The 18,596-nt window shown below is 46.0% G+C and overlaps 1 protein-coding gene and 1 long non-coding RNA gene across 2 annotated transcripts in view; one reads left to right on the top strand and one right to left on the bottom strand.

Annotated features, from left to right (window-relative positions):
• Window positions 1-5,008: 5,008 nt before the first annotated feature.
• Window positions 5,009-18,596, bottom strand: part of LOC149360267 (uncharacterized) — a 41,867-nt gene continuing 28,279 nt past the window's right edge. Inside the window, exons 2-3 of the long non-coding RNA XR_016288202.1 lie at window positions 8,184-8,282; window positions 5,009-5,131 (exon numbers count right to left, since the gene is read on the bottom strand). This is a non-coding gene — a long non-coding RNA (uncharacterized LOC149360267). The remainder of the gene's footprint in view (window positions 5,132-8,183; window positions 8,283-18,596) is intronic.
• On the top strand, window positions 12,164-13,836 carry LOC149360269 (uncharacterized). The gene has a single exon (XM_089569228.1). It carries the CDS (start codon window positions 12,174-12,176, stop codon window positions 13,665-13,667), a length of 1,494 nt encoding a protein of 497 aa, XP_089425354.1. The 5' UTR covers window positions 12,164-12,173; the 3' UTR covers window positions 13,668-13,836.

Below are 18,596 nucleotides of genomic sequence, written 5' to 3'. Positions count from 1 at the left end.
GTTCAGCCAGCCCACGACCACGAGCACCAACATGAAAGCGGCGCAGCCTCCGCAAAGCGAGGCGGCGAAGCGCCGCCTAGTTCGGCCCTGCACCCTGTCCTCGAACGAGCCACCGGAGACCGTTCCTGCCTTGCCGCGAGAGGAGACCGAGGGTGTGACCGTGGTGTGCAGAGTGGTCAGGAGCTCCCTGAGGCCCTGGGAGTCGAGGTTGGGCTTCGCAGCCTGGATAAAATATGCACTTGCTTTACGCTGGAAACCCTCGTTTTCTGGCCATTTGTTTCGATAACGTAGCGAGAGCTCCGGCGAGAAGGTTTTCAGGTTAGGAGGGAATTAAGGAGCTGTGTCGTTGCAACATCATGGGGCTCAGTAGAGGGGAGAGTTACTGGCCAATAAATACGGCGCTCGGCTTACGTGAGCAGACGTCATCATGGCAGGATGTGACGCCAAGGCTTGTCTCGAACCGTTGATACACACACGAAGAAACGCAAGCTTCTTGAGCTTAGGCATGCTACAGTTACAGTTGAACCTCGTAATGAAGAAAGGGTTCAAAAGAAATAGTGGACATAACGAAAGAATGACGACTTCCCTCGGAAGCTCGAGTAGAAGCCCATGTATCTGATATCTTGTTATTACGAAGTAAGATTTTCCGGTACAACGATATTGCAAACGGCAAACAAATCTTACTGCCGATTTTCCAATGCAAAAGCCAATGGGGAGTGGGAATTAACAACTCGATAACCATTACATGTGGCTAATTTGACGGCGCCTAATTCGCTCTTTCGAGCGCCGCAGAAAGAGCGCGCAACTCTTCCACTCTTGAGCGGGGCCCGTGAGTAGCGTTTCGCCTGACGATTGGTCGCTGTCACCTTCAGTGAGCGCGCGTAACCATTTTGGAGCGAAAGCTCCACTTCTCCCACGCAAAGCTGAAGGCCATGTCGCGCCGCACCAGCGGCCTTCAAATGAGCGCAGCTGGTTGCTATGCGCCGTACCACGTGACTCACTGCGCATCTCTACCGCAGCATCGACGCGGAGAGCCGGCGGCACTCGCTCGCTCGGCAGCTGCGCCTAATCACGTGAATCGTCAATGGCTCAACGCCGCGCGCTCGCTTCGCCTCACAGCTGAGCCTGACCACTTGACTCATGTTCGCCTAATTATAAGCGCCGCCACTGCTTGGTGTTTCACAGAGCAATGGAAGAACCACAAGCAGGTCCCAGCCATGCGACGAGCTTTCGCTCCGTATTACCAGTTTCAGCCGATTTGAACCTGAGCCCTTTCTTTCCTAAACTCGGGTGCGCGTCTTGGTTAACGATGTCCGCAGGCGCAATGGTGAAGGCCCACCCGGCTCGACAAAAGTTCGCACGGTATACTGCATGTCGCCATTCTCCATCCGTTTCCCGCTGATAGCGGTGTGCATCTTTTTTATCGCGTGCTGAATTGCGTAGTTTCTGTTTGGCGGTGTGGTTTGGTCGTTCCATATCTTGTTTGGTGAGTTTTACCACATCGACGTGTCCCTGCTCTCGAAGTCCAACATGAGTGAGTGTGGTGAAAAACGGAAGCGCTAGACGATTTCCACTGAGCAGAAGGCAGCCAAGATAACAGCGCTTACAATGGGTGCAAAGGAGTCTGAAATCGCGAAGGACTTGGGAGTTGCTCTCCGCACGCTTTCCGTAATCCTTAGTAATCACGACGCCATCAGTAACGCCTTCAGGTTGGTTGGTTTATGGGGTTTAACGTCCCAAAGCGACTAAGGCTATGAGAGACGCCGTAGTGGAGGGCTCCGGAAATTTCGACCCCCTGGGGTTCTTTAACGTGCACTGATATCGTACAGTACACGGGCCTCAGCCGGGGTGCAAAAGGATCTAGGAAGAAGTTAGGATTCCCTACCTCCGGGAAGTTTTAGAAAGCGCTCCTGGTTAATAGATACAAGAGCCACGAATCTGCCAGTGTCTGGAGCAATGCTTTAACCATAGCCACAGATTTCACATGCATTGTAGGCTTCGACCGTTTTGTGGTTAGTGCCGGCTGGCTCCAGCGTTTGAAGGAATGTCACGAGACCATCGGGAAAGTGCTCAGCGGCGAAGCTAACTCCATCGACCAGCGGGTTGCTATGACGTGGGTAAAAAAAAAAGCAGTGTGACTCTGCTGGACACGTACGGTGACAGAAATATTTTCAATGTCGACGAGACCACCCTGTTTTTCTGGGCGTTACCGCAGTAAGCGCTAGTTCTGAGAAGTGGCACATGTCGTAGGGCCAAGCATACCAAATTGTGCATCACTGTCTTTTTCTGAGCGAAGTTGGACGGCTCGAAAACGATACCACTTCTCGCAGCAGGCAAAAGTGGCTCTCCCTGTTGCTTCAATGGAAAGCGCGAGCTCTACATTAGGCCTAAATACGTGTCCTACCAGAAAGCATGGCTCACGCATGAGATTTTTGCGTATTGGCTTTGTGCCTGGGACGAGGAATGGACGAAGGGATTATGGCTGCTGAGAACGCAATCTTCCTTTCGAGAAACACTCACCAGAAAGAAATCACGCACTTTTAGCATCAGAATTAGTTGAATAATGTTTTCCTGGAATAAAATAATAACTGCCTCAATGTATTACTTCCATGCTGAACCAGATTTCATTTCAATTTCTTCATGGGTGGCGTTTGCCTGCAACTTTAAAGAACTATACGTTGTCCGCAGTCATCAATGGGGAAGCCAGGTCAGTTGCATGCTATAGTTTTGCTCAGCGTCAGCACGGGCTATAACGAAGCTACGGCTATAACGAAGTAATTACCGGGCCCCTTCAGCTTCGTTATACCGAGGTTCAACTGCATTTCTCTTTAAGCTTCGAGAAATAGTAAGTGTATCGTAACACAAACGTCTCGCTGCACGTAACCAGGTTTGGGTCATACTTCTTTCTGTGGATCGGACAGTATTTTTTTCCTTGCAAGGCACTGCTCGTCCTGACAAAAAGCAGATAAATAAAAGTGTGGCCGTAGAACTCACCCCGCGAAAAAGTGAAAATTTTCGCTGTTTCTTTTCCTGCGTGGTGGTCACGGTCAACTTTACGGGTGTAGGGGCTGGGCTCAAACCACTCAACAGTTCTGTGAAGTACTGCAAAGTAAAAGGAGCAAAAATAAATGTGTTAAGACCTCATCGGCACAAAAGAACCTTTTCCTGGGCATAAATATCTTAAAATGGAACGACATGCAAACGACTTAATAGCGGTTGTCATGAATTGCAATAATCCGGTCTCTATCTACTTGAGGTACAGGCTGAAATGCAGAAATGAAGACTGAACATAAATAATTATAATCATGCACTTAAGTCTGCTTAAAAGTAGAAATAGGAAATCATTTTCTTTTCCTCTGTTTATTAGTCCAATTTCCATTTTTATTTATTTATTTCTGTAGTTATTTATTTTTATCATTTTTGTTTTTATTTTGTGCTATTGTTTTTATCGCTACCATCACAATAGCTATCACCAACTATCACTATCGCTAACTATCAGCAGCTACGAGCACTATCACTACCATCACTATCTATATCTGGCACTATCACTATAGGCAGCCACCATTATCACAATCTATATCTTGCACTAACTATCACTATCGGCAAATATCATTATCGCTATCCCCATCATCACTACGGTTGTCTCTAGTACTGTCACAGTCAATATCTATCATTATCACTATCACTATTTTCTACTACCTATTTACTATCACTAACATCATTACATATATATTGCTTATAAACCGTTGCTTAATCGACTTTAACATTTCATTTTAATTGCCGTACAACTTATGATGGACAGTTCGCCCGGACACTTCTGCGGACAGCCTGTGTCTACAACTTCCGTCCACGCCATCCATGTGCCAAAAAGGGCTTTCACATTGAAATAAAAGGGTATGGATAAGGCAAATACAGATGGATGATCTCTTCGAAGATCTGCGCACGTTATTACTAGGCAACTGAGCGATGAGGCCGACACTATGACCAGCTGATTAGCACCCATGGTCCCGAATAGAGTAAGGCCACAATAAACATTGCTTAGAGTTTGGTACTTCAAAAAAGAATAAGGTTAGCCTGGAGCGCGTTTGACACTGTAGCATCATTAACAACCGCATAAACACCACTGTCAAATGTAAAACTCTCTCAGGTTGTGAACAGCATCGTAACACTCCTCAAAAGTGAAGTATCAGTCGTATTCTGCTTCTATGAGCCTGCTAATGAATAAACTCGGAACTAAATTGATACCAGTGCAGGCGGGCTACCGAAAAAAAAATATGGTAATCGTGCTGCCCGCCTGCCCTGGCGGCGAAGATAACGCCTACGCTCGTGACCGAAGTGATATCAAGTCGCTACGCAGAAGCGCCAGGTTGCTGCTGAATGCACTCGAGTTCGATCATGATAACCTCGTTCAGCGATTCAGAGCCGCCCATGACGATATGAGTGCCAGGGCGGAGGAGAGTGGAGAGCTGGCGGTGCGACTGCCTGTGCCCGATTGGTTTCGATTTAAGCGAGCATGACTTTGCCACACTGAAGAGCACCGCGCGAATGTTTTCCCTTCTTTTTTTTCGGCTTGCATAGAATATGTGCAAGCTTGTTTTCACTTATGGTGTTACACTGTGTCCTCAAAGGGCAGAGACGAAAAGTTGATAAATTGACTGACTTGGTTAATGAAGTAAGTAGTCAAAAACAACAAGTTCTTCGTAGTGCGTGTAGGAAACATAAGAACTGTGATGGCTCACTATTTTTACAATACTACGCAACGGAAACCAGCCCGTACACTCCAAATAACGCGCCCTGGGTGAACTACAGAACAGTAAGAAATCTCACTAATGGTGATAATTGCATCATTTTAATACCAAAAAACAGCAAAGCTGGAGGCGATTTAGGAAATAAGCACCATTACACAGCTGACTTCTACTGAGCGCAGATGATGATCCAGCGGCCGGCTGGAATATTCAGAAAAGCGACTGTAATGCTGCATGTACACAGCTTACGAACTTTCAGTTCTCTACGTTCTGCTCACCATTGATCCTCTCCTCAACTCTTGCTGAGAGGTGTCCTGTTTCGTGTGTCCAGGCGGCCTTTTGGCAGACGCAGACTCGGGGCGAGTGGTGTTCACCGTCTGTGACGTCTGCAAGCCAGAATCACCAAAGCGCAGATAGTCTTACATCGTTTCTCCATGTCGTAAAGTTGTCGTTGAGTAGTATAACATTTGTTGCACAGCTAATGTAAAGGTGCTGTAGGGTGCAGTCTAAGAAAATGAATCGATTTAATGTTGTAATCTGCCTCTGACTTTCGTAATTGCAATTGCAGAAGCAACGCTTGAGCAGACAAATATGGTCTACGTGGCATCCGATGAATCAGTAACTACGAGCGGGCAAACGAAATGGAGTAGACCAGGAATAGAATCGCTATATTACCTCGGCGCTGGTGCAGCGGCTAATATCCTGTTTGGAGCACATTTAACATGTGCTGAAATGTACACAAGAATGATGGAGGAGCATGGTTGAAAAATCTCGACCTCCTCAAGATATGGGCAGCTTGTCTCAATTTTGGATGCAGCTTAGCCTACCGCATTACGAATGCGCAAACCGAAAAAGAAAATGAATGAAATTAATTTGGGTGTGCTCTTCAAATACAGTTCTCTTATGAGCATTTTGTGGACGTTATCGGCAGTAGTACTCTTTCGGTAAGTTAAATCCGATGCAAATAGTCTGTGTTAAAACTCAGGAGCCAAGAATGGTGATTGTTTCTTCGAAAGAAAATTATGTAGCAAATTTCTTATTTCTTATTCAGAGCACATGAGAGTCACTAAGGCTTACCAGAGATCTTTTGTAGTTTTCTGTAGTCATTATTCAGTGATATAACAACAATCGAGCGAAGTGCAGCCACGCATAAATCATCAAAGAAAATTACTGCCATCGCGACTTTGCGGCCACAGAAAGATTCGGCCAAGTCCGAGGCTCAAACCCAAGCCCACTAACACAACAACGGTTAAAATTTCATGATGAAAAACTTGTTTCAACTTCATTGTTCGTTTAATTTGTTCTAATTATTTAGTGAGAAAAAAGGGAGAGAAAGTGTGCCAGTAATGTTTCGTCTGATCCTGAAAGTAGTTATCGTACATCGATACCCCAGGCGGTAGCACTACTTGCCTGCAAGATATCGTGCAGCGCAAAATAGCGCAGCATAACCCCGAAAGCCTCGCTCCGAAACAGTTGCAGACCACAAGAGAGGCCGAGCATTTTGCACTTATGTATCCATACTTGACAGACAGGTTCCTTTGTCCGGGATCAGAGAAAAAAATGCCAGACACACTGTTCAAGATTCGACCGAACACATCATGGCAAAAATTCAAAATATATGTAACCTACAAACCACAGAGCCACCGTATAATGACCACCTTGACCAGCCGAAGCTACGGTTAACATCTATCGACAACCACTGCAAGCTGCAAGTATTGCGCCTTGTCATCAACCATGCTATTGCTCGCATTCGGCAGCACAACGCTTAAGAACACGGCAAATACCTGCGGGCCTTGTTAAATGCCTCGGGGTTCTCCCGCTGGCACCCCTCGCAGAAATATACACGGGCATAGTGGCAGATGAAGCGATGCTATAGTGACTGGTGCTACGGACGCATCAGTCTCGTACGCAAGAAAAGGGATACTCTTAGCCGCTCCGAGACTACCGGCTAATAACGATAAGTGTGTTGTATCGCGTCTTCACCAAGGTGGCCAAGTCAGGGATGAGTTCTTGTGTGAAGCGCAACGGCATGCTGAAAGACCTGAAAAACGGCTTTCGCACTAGGCGGCAGTTCGAGAACAACTTTGTCCTAGAGGTTGCCCTGAAGGAATCTCGTGGCCTGGAGGGCTGCTTCATGGATGTAGAAAAAGGCTACGGTCTTGCATGACCTGTTGCTACGCCGCCTCAGGGAGACTGAAATGCCTTAGACATTAGACAACCTTCAGGGACGCCTGTGCGTCATCAACATCGTCGTGGCTTGTTTTTGCGGCACCCGCTCCGACCCAGTATCTGTGCCTCGGGGACTCAGAGGGATGCCAACTTTCGTCGCTACTTTAAATCCCACAGAGAGGGATCAAAATGAAACTTTACCAGTTTCTTAAGATCAGGCGCTGAGAGGTACGCGAAAGGGGTACATTTAGGGCGAAAACATTTAGCTGGTTGTCTGACAGTTCTCTTTGATGAAATTTTCTGACTGCTCTCTCAGAGCGGCCATGTGATCTTGTGACATATCGCAGCCTGTCCACCGTGTCGGGTGGCAACATGGCCAGCGGACTGTGAGCAAACAGCCCACAATGGCAGTTAGAAGGTTAATAAATGATTGGCCGGGAGAGGTGACGTGACCTTGTGTCGTCATCACAGCCTGGTCACCACAGAACATGGCATCCTGCCCAGCGGGGTGCAAACAAACTGCCGCCCGGGGCCCGTGACAATGAATTCTTTGAAATAAATTCAATGCATATGCCGCCTGTCCACCGGGGTGCTGCGCAGGAGACATACGAGAATTTGAGAAGAGCATCTTGTATCTCGCAAGCCCCATCGGTGGCAGTGTTTGATACAGTCACCTGCCGGGGCGGTGGCGCATCGCTTAACTGCTGCACCAATGCGGCAGTTGTGGTGTGAGGACTCCCCGCTGTATATGAATGCGGTTGACAGGGCAGTGACGTCATCAACACTACGTGACCACCAGTGGGCCAACATAGAGCAACAAAATCAACACAAAAATAGTGTGGAACGTAATCCGTACCATCCGTTGTATATGGATGCATTTATTCTTTTCAATCAAAGCTACTGCGCTGCGCAACTCTTCGTTTCGGAGCTCTTCAGTCAAGATAACGATAGCCTAGGCAAAGGACGCTAACATGGTCACGTTTTCTGAACTTACGCGTAAGTTGTCTCACTAGATACGCATCGGAACTACAAAACCATCGTCATAATTTGTACAGCTTTTCGCGAGAAGAATCAATCACCGATGTCATGCATGCAGGTCGATAATAGCCGAAGTACGAGGCCCGACAGCTGGTCACTCTGCAATGTAGGAACCATAGAAGAAACGGGAGCAGCTGACCTGAGGCCGCTCTAAAACAGCGCTACTAGATCCACCGGTACAGAAAATAAATAGAAGAGCAGTTCACCAAGCTTTCTACCCCACATACTCACTCGGCTCTTCTTGTCCACATCTTGCACAGGACTGCCGGTGCGGTCAGCTTCGCTGAGAGTCATCCGGGAGGACTGCAGCGCCTCTTGAGTGGGGCCGCCCTTTAGTGAAATGTAAGGAATAGTTTTTGTCATCCGGGTATTGTGATAACATTCAGCTGCAAAAAATTCAGGGGGGCATTTTGTTGACCTAAAATGCGGTGAAGCGAAAGCCTTTGGCGCGGTGTTGCTGCTTGTGTCACTGATGTGTGATTAAGATGTTAATTAAGTACACAATTGTTTGTGAATCTTAAATGGTAAGACACTGGACGGCGTTTGGGAGGCATCCGTCTGATTCCACGCTTTTCTGCACTCTCCAGTGTCATAGACAAGGAGAACTACATATGCACTGGCATGAAGTACCGTAGCCATTAGCATGCTCGTCTGCGGAACGGAAGGATGGTGCTTCGAGTCCCATCGTGCACAGTGATTTTTTTTCTCGTATAACTAGAAAAAGCGTGACACCGCGGCTGACAACCTTCTGCTGACAACCTTCTGTCGACAATGATGAGGGATTAAAAGCTTTCGCCTTAATAGTTGCAGCGAGAAATAGCCAACAACTCTCAATGGACAAAAACAACTTCCTGTCGGGCTGATGTGATAGCTAGCGGGTCGGAAGAGTCAGCCTGAAAGCAGGGCTTTGGTTCGCTTTCCAGAGCTGGCTGCAATGGCACAATCGGCAGGATAGAGCAGGAGACAGTTGATCACTGCTCTGTCGTGCTCTGGACGGGTTCGTTGTCAAGTCGGAGAGATGCTGCTCAGTCCTGTCTGATGCCTGACTCGACCTGCTCAAGTCGGGTTCATTCAAACTCTCCTCCTGGGTCCCTCTTCATCTGGTTGTTCATCGAGCGAACACAACAAAGCGTTGGTCTATTTCGTAAGCGCAAGATGATGTTTGCAACGACGAGACGTTCGTAAACGACAAGCGGTTACGCGGTGCGCCCATTCTCGAACGGCACTAAGTTTCACACCCAAGAAGACCATCGGGTGCGATTAAACAAAGCGTAAACGACCGAATCATGATTTTCAGACTAACCATGCTTGTGTCCTGTGTCAGCGCGCTGGTGAAGCTTTGAGCAGGAGACTTCTGCGTTGCAGATCTTCGCCCGTTTCTGTGCTGACGTTCCATCGTGGAGAGTGCGTCTTTGCCTTCGGTCCCGGAGAGCGGCTGCGTGATGCGTCGATCAATTGGGCTTTCTTCTTCTTCTTCGCCTCGTGACACGCGCTTGGCATTCGCGGTTGCTGAGCACGCGGTCGACGGGTCACAGCCCTGCCGCCTTTCGACGGAGGCGAGAACACCCGTGCGCTCTGCGATGTCAGTGCGCGTTAAATTATCCCAGGGGGTTGAAGCTGCTCCCGAGCCTTCCATTTCGGCCCCCAATTCTCTCAATATTTTTTCTCACCCTCCTACATTACCCCACTCAAGCCTTCCTCCCTCCATTCACGGGAGAACTAGAGGGAGCTAAAACGATTTGGAATTCTTTTGTCAACAGTCTTTCAGCCACAACCGTTTAAGCTAGAACTAAATCTACGCTAATCGCATTGTTCAAATTGGTAACGGGCGCCAGAGCTACTGATTCGCTTTATTAATTTGAGTACAGAGCTCAAATAAAGGCACTTAAAGTCATGCTATAGTTTTACGAGATAGAAAGCTGTGCTAGTTTGGGGCTGTTCATGATTAAATTTGCAGGCTCAAGCTTACCAAGTACAGAGAAAGAGGACACAGGACACGCGCCGCGGTCACTACTGGTTTATTGGAAAGGACATGGTTGCTTAAGTACGAAACAACAACACGACAAAAAGTAATCGTAATCATTTCAAGTTCATATCCTATTCCTTTTCTTGATAACGACGGTGATGGCGTGCTGATGGAATCACCGTACGGGCTGATGTGAAATGCTTCCAACACCTCTGTGGTATGTTGTTGAGGGTGACAAAGAACCATTTGGGTTTCCTTAAAGCAAAGGCAATAGTTTCTCCATTCGGGACCATTCTCAGCGCCTTAAGATGAGCCATTGTTTTCCTGCTAAGGCGAATGTTCAGACAACGCCCAGTCTGGTCTATATATATATACACGTATGCAAAAGGGACACATCGCACGTATTTCACTCTGTGTTTAATCTTGCAGAACCGGGAATCGCTCAAACGTTTTCTCTTTCTTTGTGCAAAGTGGCGTCAAGCTCCTAGGGGGGCGTAACAAGCTTCTGTAACATCATAATTTTTTACCTCGTGCTTCAACCGACGAGATAATCGTTTCATAACCTATAACAGCCTATTTCTTTGAGTTTTCCCTGGTGGGAGATGAAAGGCCTTTTTCCTATTTCATTAACTTGGCACATGACTGGACTGGATCCCAAATATTATTTTGGTTGCTTGATTCCGAAAATCTTGGAACTTGTGCTTTAAAGCTGTGTAGCAATGTATACAAGATTCTTTAGACTGCAGACATGAAACAGCAATGAAATTAATCAGGAGTTTGAAATGCCCCGAACTACAGTTAAGGACGGGCTTTTTTAACTCGGACAGCATTGCCAGCAGGAATATGCGGGAATAACATGTAACTAATATTTAAAATCTGATATCTGGAAGTAGGCGCGTAAGCCTGTACCACCCTCAGTTTGTACCTGTTATTAAGCCTAATTACGAGAAGAGCCGCCCTGTTGTTAATACTGCAGAATTCCTCTAAGTCGCCAGTAATATCCCGGTTGAAGAGGAATCCCGCACCTACTGTCAGCTAATCTATTATAGCATAGTACGTGCCAATTCCTTACCTCTGTATACACCTCTTCTGTCCTCCAAACCTCACTAAGCCCTATGAAATTCCATTTTATACCCGCTAGCTCCTCGAACAGAACTGCTATTACAGACTCACCCAATAAGATTTCATTGTTAAATGTAGCCAGGTTCAGTATCCAACGGCGCCACTTGTGCCATTACAAGTGTTTGTAATAATTATTTCGTAACGACCCTAGCAAGGACGTCTTCAAGAGCCTTGATAGCAAACAGGGAGTTAATAATTACGCCGTATAAGAAGTCATAACGAACCCCAGCAATAAGTGGTCCGATTTAAGCATGACTACTGCGAATAGTGCTTACAATGGCGGTGCACCTATATGGAGACGCAGCAGGCCCGTATTCAAGCCACTTCACCTTCTATCGCAACTATTGCTTTGTCGATGTATTTTATTTGAAAAATATAAAGTAACTGTACCAGAATTCTTTCACGTTGACCGCCACAAAAATACAGGTCAGCATAAAGGAATACCTTTTCATGAGCCTTGGAAAAGGACGTCCTTGTTAAAACCACTGTAGGAAAACAAAGTAGTCGGTGTTTAACACGAAAGCTTAGTACCCTCATGTCAGTTTTCGAGTAATCTTCCGAAATACTATAGGAACTGTTCTTTAGTTTGCTAGCAGAGGAAAGAATTTTCTCTTTTGTTTTGTAGTGAGCAAAGTTAACAATGATTGGTTTGTTTTTGTTGGAATCAAATTTTCCTAGTCTGTGACATCTTTCAATGTCTGTGGGGCTGATTGTTATATATAGTTTTTGTTTGCATACCTTCGTGATCAAGTTTTCAGATTCAGCCTATGTTACAGGGTTAGTATCTTTTAATCCAAAAAATAATAAATTCGAGCGGTGCGCCCTGTCTTCGTAATCCACCCGCTTAGACATAATGTTCGATATTTCACCGGCATTGTGCTCCGCAAGTTCCCAAACATCGCTGATATCGGTTTTTATTGCGGCAAATGTTGCGCAATCATCTTCAATCTTTGCTAGTCTGGTTTTTATTTCCCCCAGCGCTTTGTCGTTTTCAGTTAACGTGCAACGAATTGTTTTCATTTCTGACCACAAAGATGCTTGGCCAGATCGCAGTTCTTGCAAAGCCTCCATTATGTCAGAGTTATCTTGCGGAGCAGCGCCGCGGGTGTTGGGACCCGGGATCTGGCGCCGACATGGCAGCCAGACGCTTACATCTTGTTCTTCTTCAGATGCTGCAAATGATGGCGATTTTTGATCCTGCCGCGATGACGACGTGCCTTCCAATGAATGGAGCCGCTTCTACCGAGCAAGTCTGTCCTGCTGACCTGGCTTTTTTGAGTGACGCTTCGCCTTTGGACCTCACAGCGCTACCGGCGCTCGAACGTTTCATCGACTGGCAACCCTGGAATCTTCAGCACAAGCATGACCTACATAAGCAGCTGTTGTACCCAGCCACACCGGGATCTGGCGCCGACATGGCAGCCAGACGCTTACATCTTGTTCTTCTTCAGATGCTGCAAATGATGGCGATTTTTGATCCTGCCGCGATGACGACGTGCCTTCCAATGAATGGAGCCGCTTCTACCGAGCAAGTCTGTCCTGCTGACCTGGCTTTTTTGAGTGACGCTTCGCCTTTGGACCTCACAGCGCTACCGGCGCTCGAACGTTTCATCGACTGGCAACCCTGGAATCTTCAGCACAAGCATGACCTACATAAGCAGCTGTTGTACCCAGCCACACCGGGATCTGGCGCCGACATGGCAGCCAGACGCTTACATCTTGTTCTTCTTCAGGTTTGTTACTCTTACCTTTCTGTTAATGGCAAACCATTTAGGAAGTCGACGCCAGATCCCAACTTTGCTGTGTGCATGTTTTTACGCCTTCTGTACGATGTGTCCGCGAGCTGTTCAGGATACATAGGTTTGTTTAAAAGAAAGCTTTTGCTTGCGGGAGACGTAGAGCAAAACCCTGGGCCTCTGTCTGCTGAGCAGGAAAAGCAGATGTTCGATACTATCATGACAATACCAGTGATACAACAGCAACAGACCGAAATATTGGACGAACTACGTTCCATTCGGCTTGAGCAAAAGAATCTCGAAGAAAAACTAACAAAACTCGCAGAAAAAGTCAAGAGCGTTGAAGATAATGTGTCACTGGTGCTCCCGCTAAAGCCTGAAGTAGAAAGATTATCTCAAAGTTCCCAGAAACTTGCTGTTGCGTGCACGGCCCTCCAGTCATCGCACGATGACCTGGAGAACCAATCACGAAGAAATAACTTAATATTCTACGGCATCCATGACAAAGAAACCGAATCGTGGGAACAGTCTGAGACTAAAATTATCTCTTTTTGCGCTGAAAAGTTAGAGCTTTCCGTTGACGCCGCTGCTATTGAAAGAGCGCACAGACTAGGAAGATATGCGCCTGACAAGCACAGACCCCTGATCGTTAAATTCTTGTCCTTTAAAGAGAAGAATCGTGTTCTTTCAAATGCTGCCAAACTAAAAGATACTGACTGGGCGATAAGCGAAGACTATTCGGCCAAAGTACGGCAACAAAGAAAAAAGCTCATGCAGTTTGCTAAGGCACGCGGCGGAAAGTTGAAACTGCGGTTTAATAAGCTAAACCTGGACAACAAAACCTATATGTACAACATTGAAACAGACGATATCACTTGCGTAAACCAATAGCCATCACCGAGGCTTTTAGCTTGCCCACAGACTGCTATTAAAAATGAACTTGTCTGTATTGTTGTTAATTGTCGCAGTCTAAAAAACAAAACTGACCAATTCTCCTCACTCTTACAAATGACAAACGCACATGTGGTGATTGGAACCGAGTCATGGCTGGACAGCAACATAAGCGATGGTGAAATATTTCCTCCATCCTATACCACGTATAGACCTCCTTCACCCCGCGACGTCACGGAGATGCGGTGGCGCTGATGTCAGTAGCGACTTTCGCGTGGTAGGCAAAGCAGGTTCCGCCTGGCCGTGCCTACCGCAGCTGCTGCAGCTACCGGCGGCTGCATATCGTGGCTGCGCACTGCAGAAGCAGCATGTACTGACCAGCTGCGTCACTGTTGGATCCGCGTAGTATCATAAAACGAAAAATTAGATTAGCTTTAATAGGTTTCTCGGAAATAAATGCCGCATTAGGAAATGGGCCGCGGTAGTAAAAGCGCGAAGTCTGGGTGTAGACCGGCGCTGCCAGTCAACGTACTTCACAGCACGGAAATTGCCGCGCTCATTCACCTGAACAACCGCATGGTACGCTTAAAATTGCGCAAGGAAAAGAAAAAGCAGGTATGTAGCTGAGCACGTATTTATCACCCTGAGCTTGTGTGCACGGGCGCCGGCAGGGTCACTCCACCGAGGAGTGCGTTATTTTGTTGATAGCACAGCATGTTTTAACGTGTGCAGAAGTTATACGAACGTGTAATGACGCATTTTAGGGTATTTAATATATACTTCAAAATATTTCTTAACATGAACGACATGATTATTTGATTGTAGTAGAAAAGTCTGGTAAGTTGCGACAATCTTGCGCGGTCGCGTTGGCATGCTTCGAAAACGTATTTTCATTGCATCATGCACGTGTCATAAGCTTCTTCATGAAGTAGTACATGATCGCGAAGGCTGTTTGGAATGAAGCAACCGCAGGCGGGCTACCAACAGAGGCACGTAGCGAGATTGACAGGGGATGAGGCAATGAAAAGTGTTTTCTTTATTGATGCTTGAGATATGTAACCAAATTTGGTGCAAATATGAAATTGCTCTGCTAATTTCAGCAATGCGTTTTATTTTCAGCTATACCTGGTAAAGTTCTTGGATAATTATAATTAACACCCTCGTCAAGTCACCGCGGGTCTTGAATAATTAAGTAGAAAATGCGGAAATTTTTTATGCCAGCACGTTGCCAACGCCCTAGTCTCTATGATGGCGGTATTACTTCTTTTTTTTAGATTCGCAGTACCTTTCTTATCAAAAATGACTACCATACTACTGCTCCTGTAGCAAAAAAAAAAAGTCGAGAGATTTATTGCACTCCTCAATGTCTCTGTAATCGTTCGCGACAAATAGAATCATTCTATTTCCATTCGTTACAAATTTACGAAGGGGTGAGTGATGCCAATCAGAAAATGTGGTAGATCACAAAACAAACCTTTAAGTTTTTTTCCCTCGTTTATGGCCTCTTCGCTTTCGCTTTGGTCAAAGAAATGCCGCACTGAAATCAACGAAACCTCTGATCCCTCTTCTGCGTAGTGATACTACCATTGTGGTGCTCCGTCGTCGGAAACCCGCAGGATTCGCGACGTGCCAGGACCATCAGAAACGCCATTACCTCACAATTTTTGACGACCACAGATCTAAAAACCGTAATTTTATGAATTTCTACTGAATATTTTGCTATAATTTTTAGTAACCAAACGGAAGACCCAGGACTGGAAGAAATATAATGTCAGGAATCCAAACTTTTCACCAAATCGACCAGTTTAAGAAGAAGTCAGCCTGGTGGTGCCTGATCTGACGGCTAAAAAGAGCGGCTGCGCGAGACAGATGAGATCGGGACACGATCGACGCTGTCCCCACTTTTCGCACTGTGCGACACGCGTGTCAACAGACGGTGAGCGCACGTCGGCTCTGCCGAAAAAACGCCAGTGCTTCCCTCAGCACTGTCCCGAGGTAAAATCATTCTTGCTAGTTCAGTGTCAAAAACTTATCATTTTATTGAATGCCTGGGGTAGAAACCAACTGCAGCGCTTTCTAGCCATAATACAATACACACCGTGTCGAAATACGCCGTACATGGCCAACGCGAGCCCGTGTACTTCGAGGAATACTAAGTTGAAAGCATCAACCATTGTTATGATTCTCAGAAACTGAAAACGCGCATACAAGTCTTGAAAACCGGCGCTGCACCACCTCAACTCGACGCCACTCCCTGGCCTCTTGCCTACCGCGAGCCCGTTCGCGACTGCAGCGCCACCTCGCTTGTTTGCAAACATGGAGGAGGTCTATAGGAAGGATCGCAATGTACGCGGTGGTGGTGTGTTCATCCTCGTTCATAGCAGTTTGAAAAGCGTGTCTGTTAACCTAGAAAACGATTCCTGTGAAGCTGTCTGGTGCAAGGTACAGCTGGGCGATGGTACTTCTTTCGCAATTGGCTCTTTTTATAGGACGCCCGGTTCAACCTGCGCACAGCCATTTTTTGAACTTAGCAACACATTATTAGCCTTAGATGCAACACATATTATCCTTGCCGGTGATTTTAATATGCCCTGCGTAGAATGGTCTTCTTTTAAACCAGTAATTCGCACTGCATCGCTCTTGTATACCGCTTTCCGTGAAGTAATTGGTGCTCACTCATTATTCCAGCTTGTTCAAACCCCTACCAGACTCGGCCTTACCAGTGCTAATATATTAGACTTGTTTTTCTGCAATGACCCTAGCCTAGTCTCGTCTGTCATAACGCTGCCAGGCATAAGCGACCACGATGTAGTTTTAGCAAAAGTATCCTGTAATGCTATGAAGACCCACTACACCCAACCACGCAAAGTGTATTTTTATGAAAAAGGGGATTATGCTTCGCTATCACGGGATCTCGACGCATTTTTCCCTGAGTTTCTTTCACATCGGCCATCTCTGGATATCGATTCCTTCTGGAACTTGTTTAAAACTAAAATTTTGTCACTGACGCAGACTTTCATCCCATCCCGCTTGATTTCAGCCAAGCGTCGTGACGATATGCATTGGATGAATAGACAGTTGCGGGCAATGATCAACCGGCGGAAACGGCTGTTTCGCAGATATTGTGATACGCCCGCACTAACTTTGTACTCCGAGATGAAAAAGCAAACTAACAACTTATCGAAAGAAATCCGTAAAGCAAAAAGGGCATACTTCAGCACACTAGGCCAACAACTAAAGACAAACCCGAAGGCAGTCTGGAAATATGTTAAAAATAAGAGAAACAGCAGGGTCTCTGCGCCTGATATACTAGACGAAACTGATTTTGGAAGGGATTCAAAAGGTAAAGCGAGAAGTTTCAATCTTTATTTCCAATCGGTGTTTTCCGATCCCATTAATATACATACTGATTTTCAATCTTCCAGCACCCTGACCAGAATGAATGACGTAGAAATTTCTGAACGAGGGATCATGCTTTTATTACAGAAAATTAAAGTTACATCAGCACCAGGGCCTGACAACATTTCCAATTACGTTTTGAAAAATTGTGCGGCTTCGGTTGCCCCGTATCTAGTTGCATTATTTCAGAAATCGTTAGAGAATTCTTCTTTACCCCTTGACTGGAGAAGTGCCAATGTCGTTCCGATTCATAAGGGTGGTGACAAAACTAAAACATGTAACTATAGGCCCATATCGCTGACGAGCGTGTCGTGCAAAACACTGGAACATGTCATTTATACTCAGTTAATTAGCCATCTACAAAACAATAGTTTTTTCTGTTTGACACAACATGGATTTAGGTCCGGCTTCTCATGTGAAACACAGCTCGTGGAATTCACACATGACATTTCTGTTTCCTTAAACTCTGCCGGTCAGGTAGATTGTATATTTTTAGATTTTCGAAAAGCGTTCGATTTAGTTGCTCACAACCTATTGCTACAGAAACTTTCAGAATTAAATATTCCTACCTCACTCTTATCCTGGATTGAAGCGTATCTTGCGGAAAGGAAACAGTGCGTGGTTATCGACGGTGTCAGCTCGGAAAGTGTGGGTGTAACTTCAGGTGTTCCGCAGGGGTCGGTTTTGGGCCCTCTTCTTTTTCTCATTTTTATAAATGACCTCACTAGTAACATTTCAAGTATAATCAGACTTTATGCTGATGACTGTTGCATCTACCGCAACATTTCTTCTGAAGCAGATGCAATTTCACTACAGCATGACCTCAACTCTGTATTCTCTTGGTGCAACAACTGGAATATGGCGCTAAATATCTCCAAATGCAATCTGGTCCGGTTTACAAAAAAGAAACAATTCTTCCAAACAGACTATTTCCTTGGTAGCACTGAATTATCCACAGTTTCAACTTATAAGTACTTGGGAGTCTTTTTTTCTACTGACCTATCATGGAATACACACGTAAATTACATATCTGCTAAAGCCAGCCGCACATTAAACTTTCTCAGACGTAACTTTAAGGACGCTCCCCTTACGCTGAAGGAGACATTATACATGTCTACTGTACGTCCGATACTTGAGTATGCTTGCGCGGTTTGGGACCCGCATACAAAACTGAATATTGAGGAGCTGGAGCGCGTCCAGAAACGGGCTGCTAGGTTTGTGTCTGCCGATTACAATTTCCAAAAAAGTTCTTCTGGTTTGCGCGAGAAGTTGGGATGGCCGTTACTTGAAAACAGGCGCAAATATTTGAGACTCTCTTTCTTTTATAATGTGCTTAATAATAAAACTGGAATTCCAAAAGAGAAATACATTAATGAACCCAGCTACATTTCCGCCCGCACTGACCACCCACTTAAGGTGCGCGAGTACAATAGCCGTATAAACGTATTCAAATATAGTTTTTTCCCACGAACAGTGCATGACTGGAACTGTCTCCCTTCTCGGGTCGCTACCGCTCCTCCTACATCGTTT

This window comes from Amblyomma mixtum, chromosome 2 (assembly GCF_055824585.1).
Source record: "Amblyomma mixtum isolate Tamu chromosome 2, ASM5582458v1, whole genome shotgun sequence".
Lineage (NCBI taxonomy): Eukaryota > Metazoa > Arthropoda > Arachnida > Ixodida > Ixodidae > Amblyomma > Amblyomma mixtum.
Note: the sequence above shows the minus strand (reverse complement) of the source record. Positions and strands in the feature narration are given on the sequence as shown.

What these genes read in the sequence shown, in the direction of transcription:
- LOC149360269 (XM_089569228.1), top strand. Translation starts at nt 12,174, where the DNA reads ATGGCAGCCAGACGCTTACATCTTGTTCTTCTTCAGATGCTGCAAATG.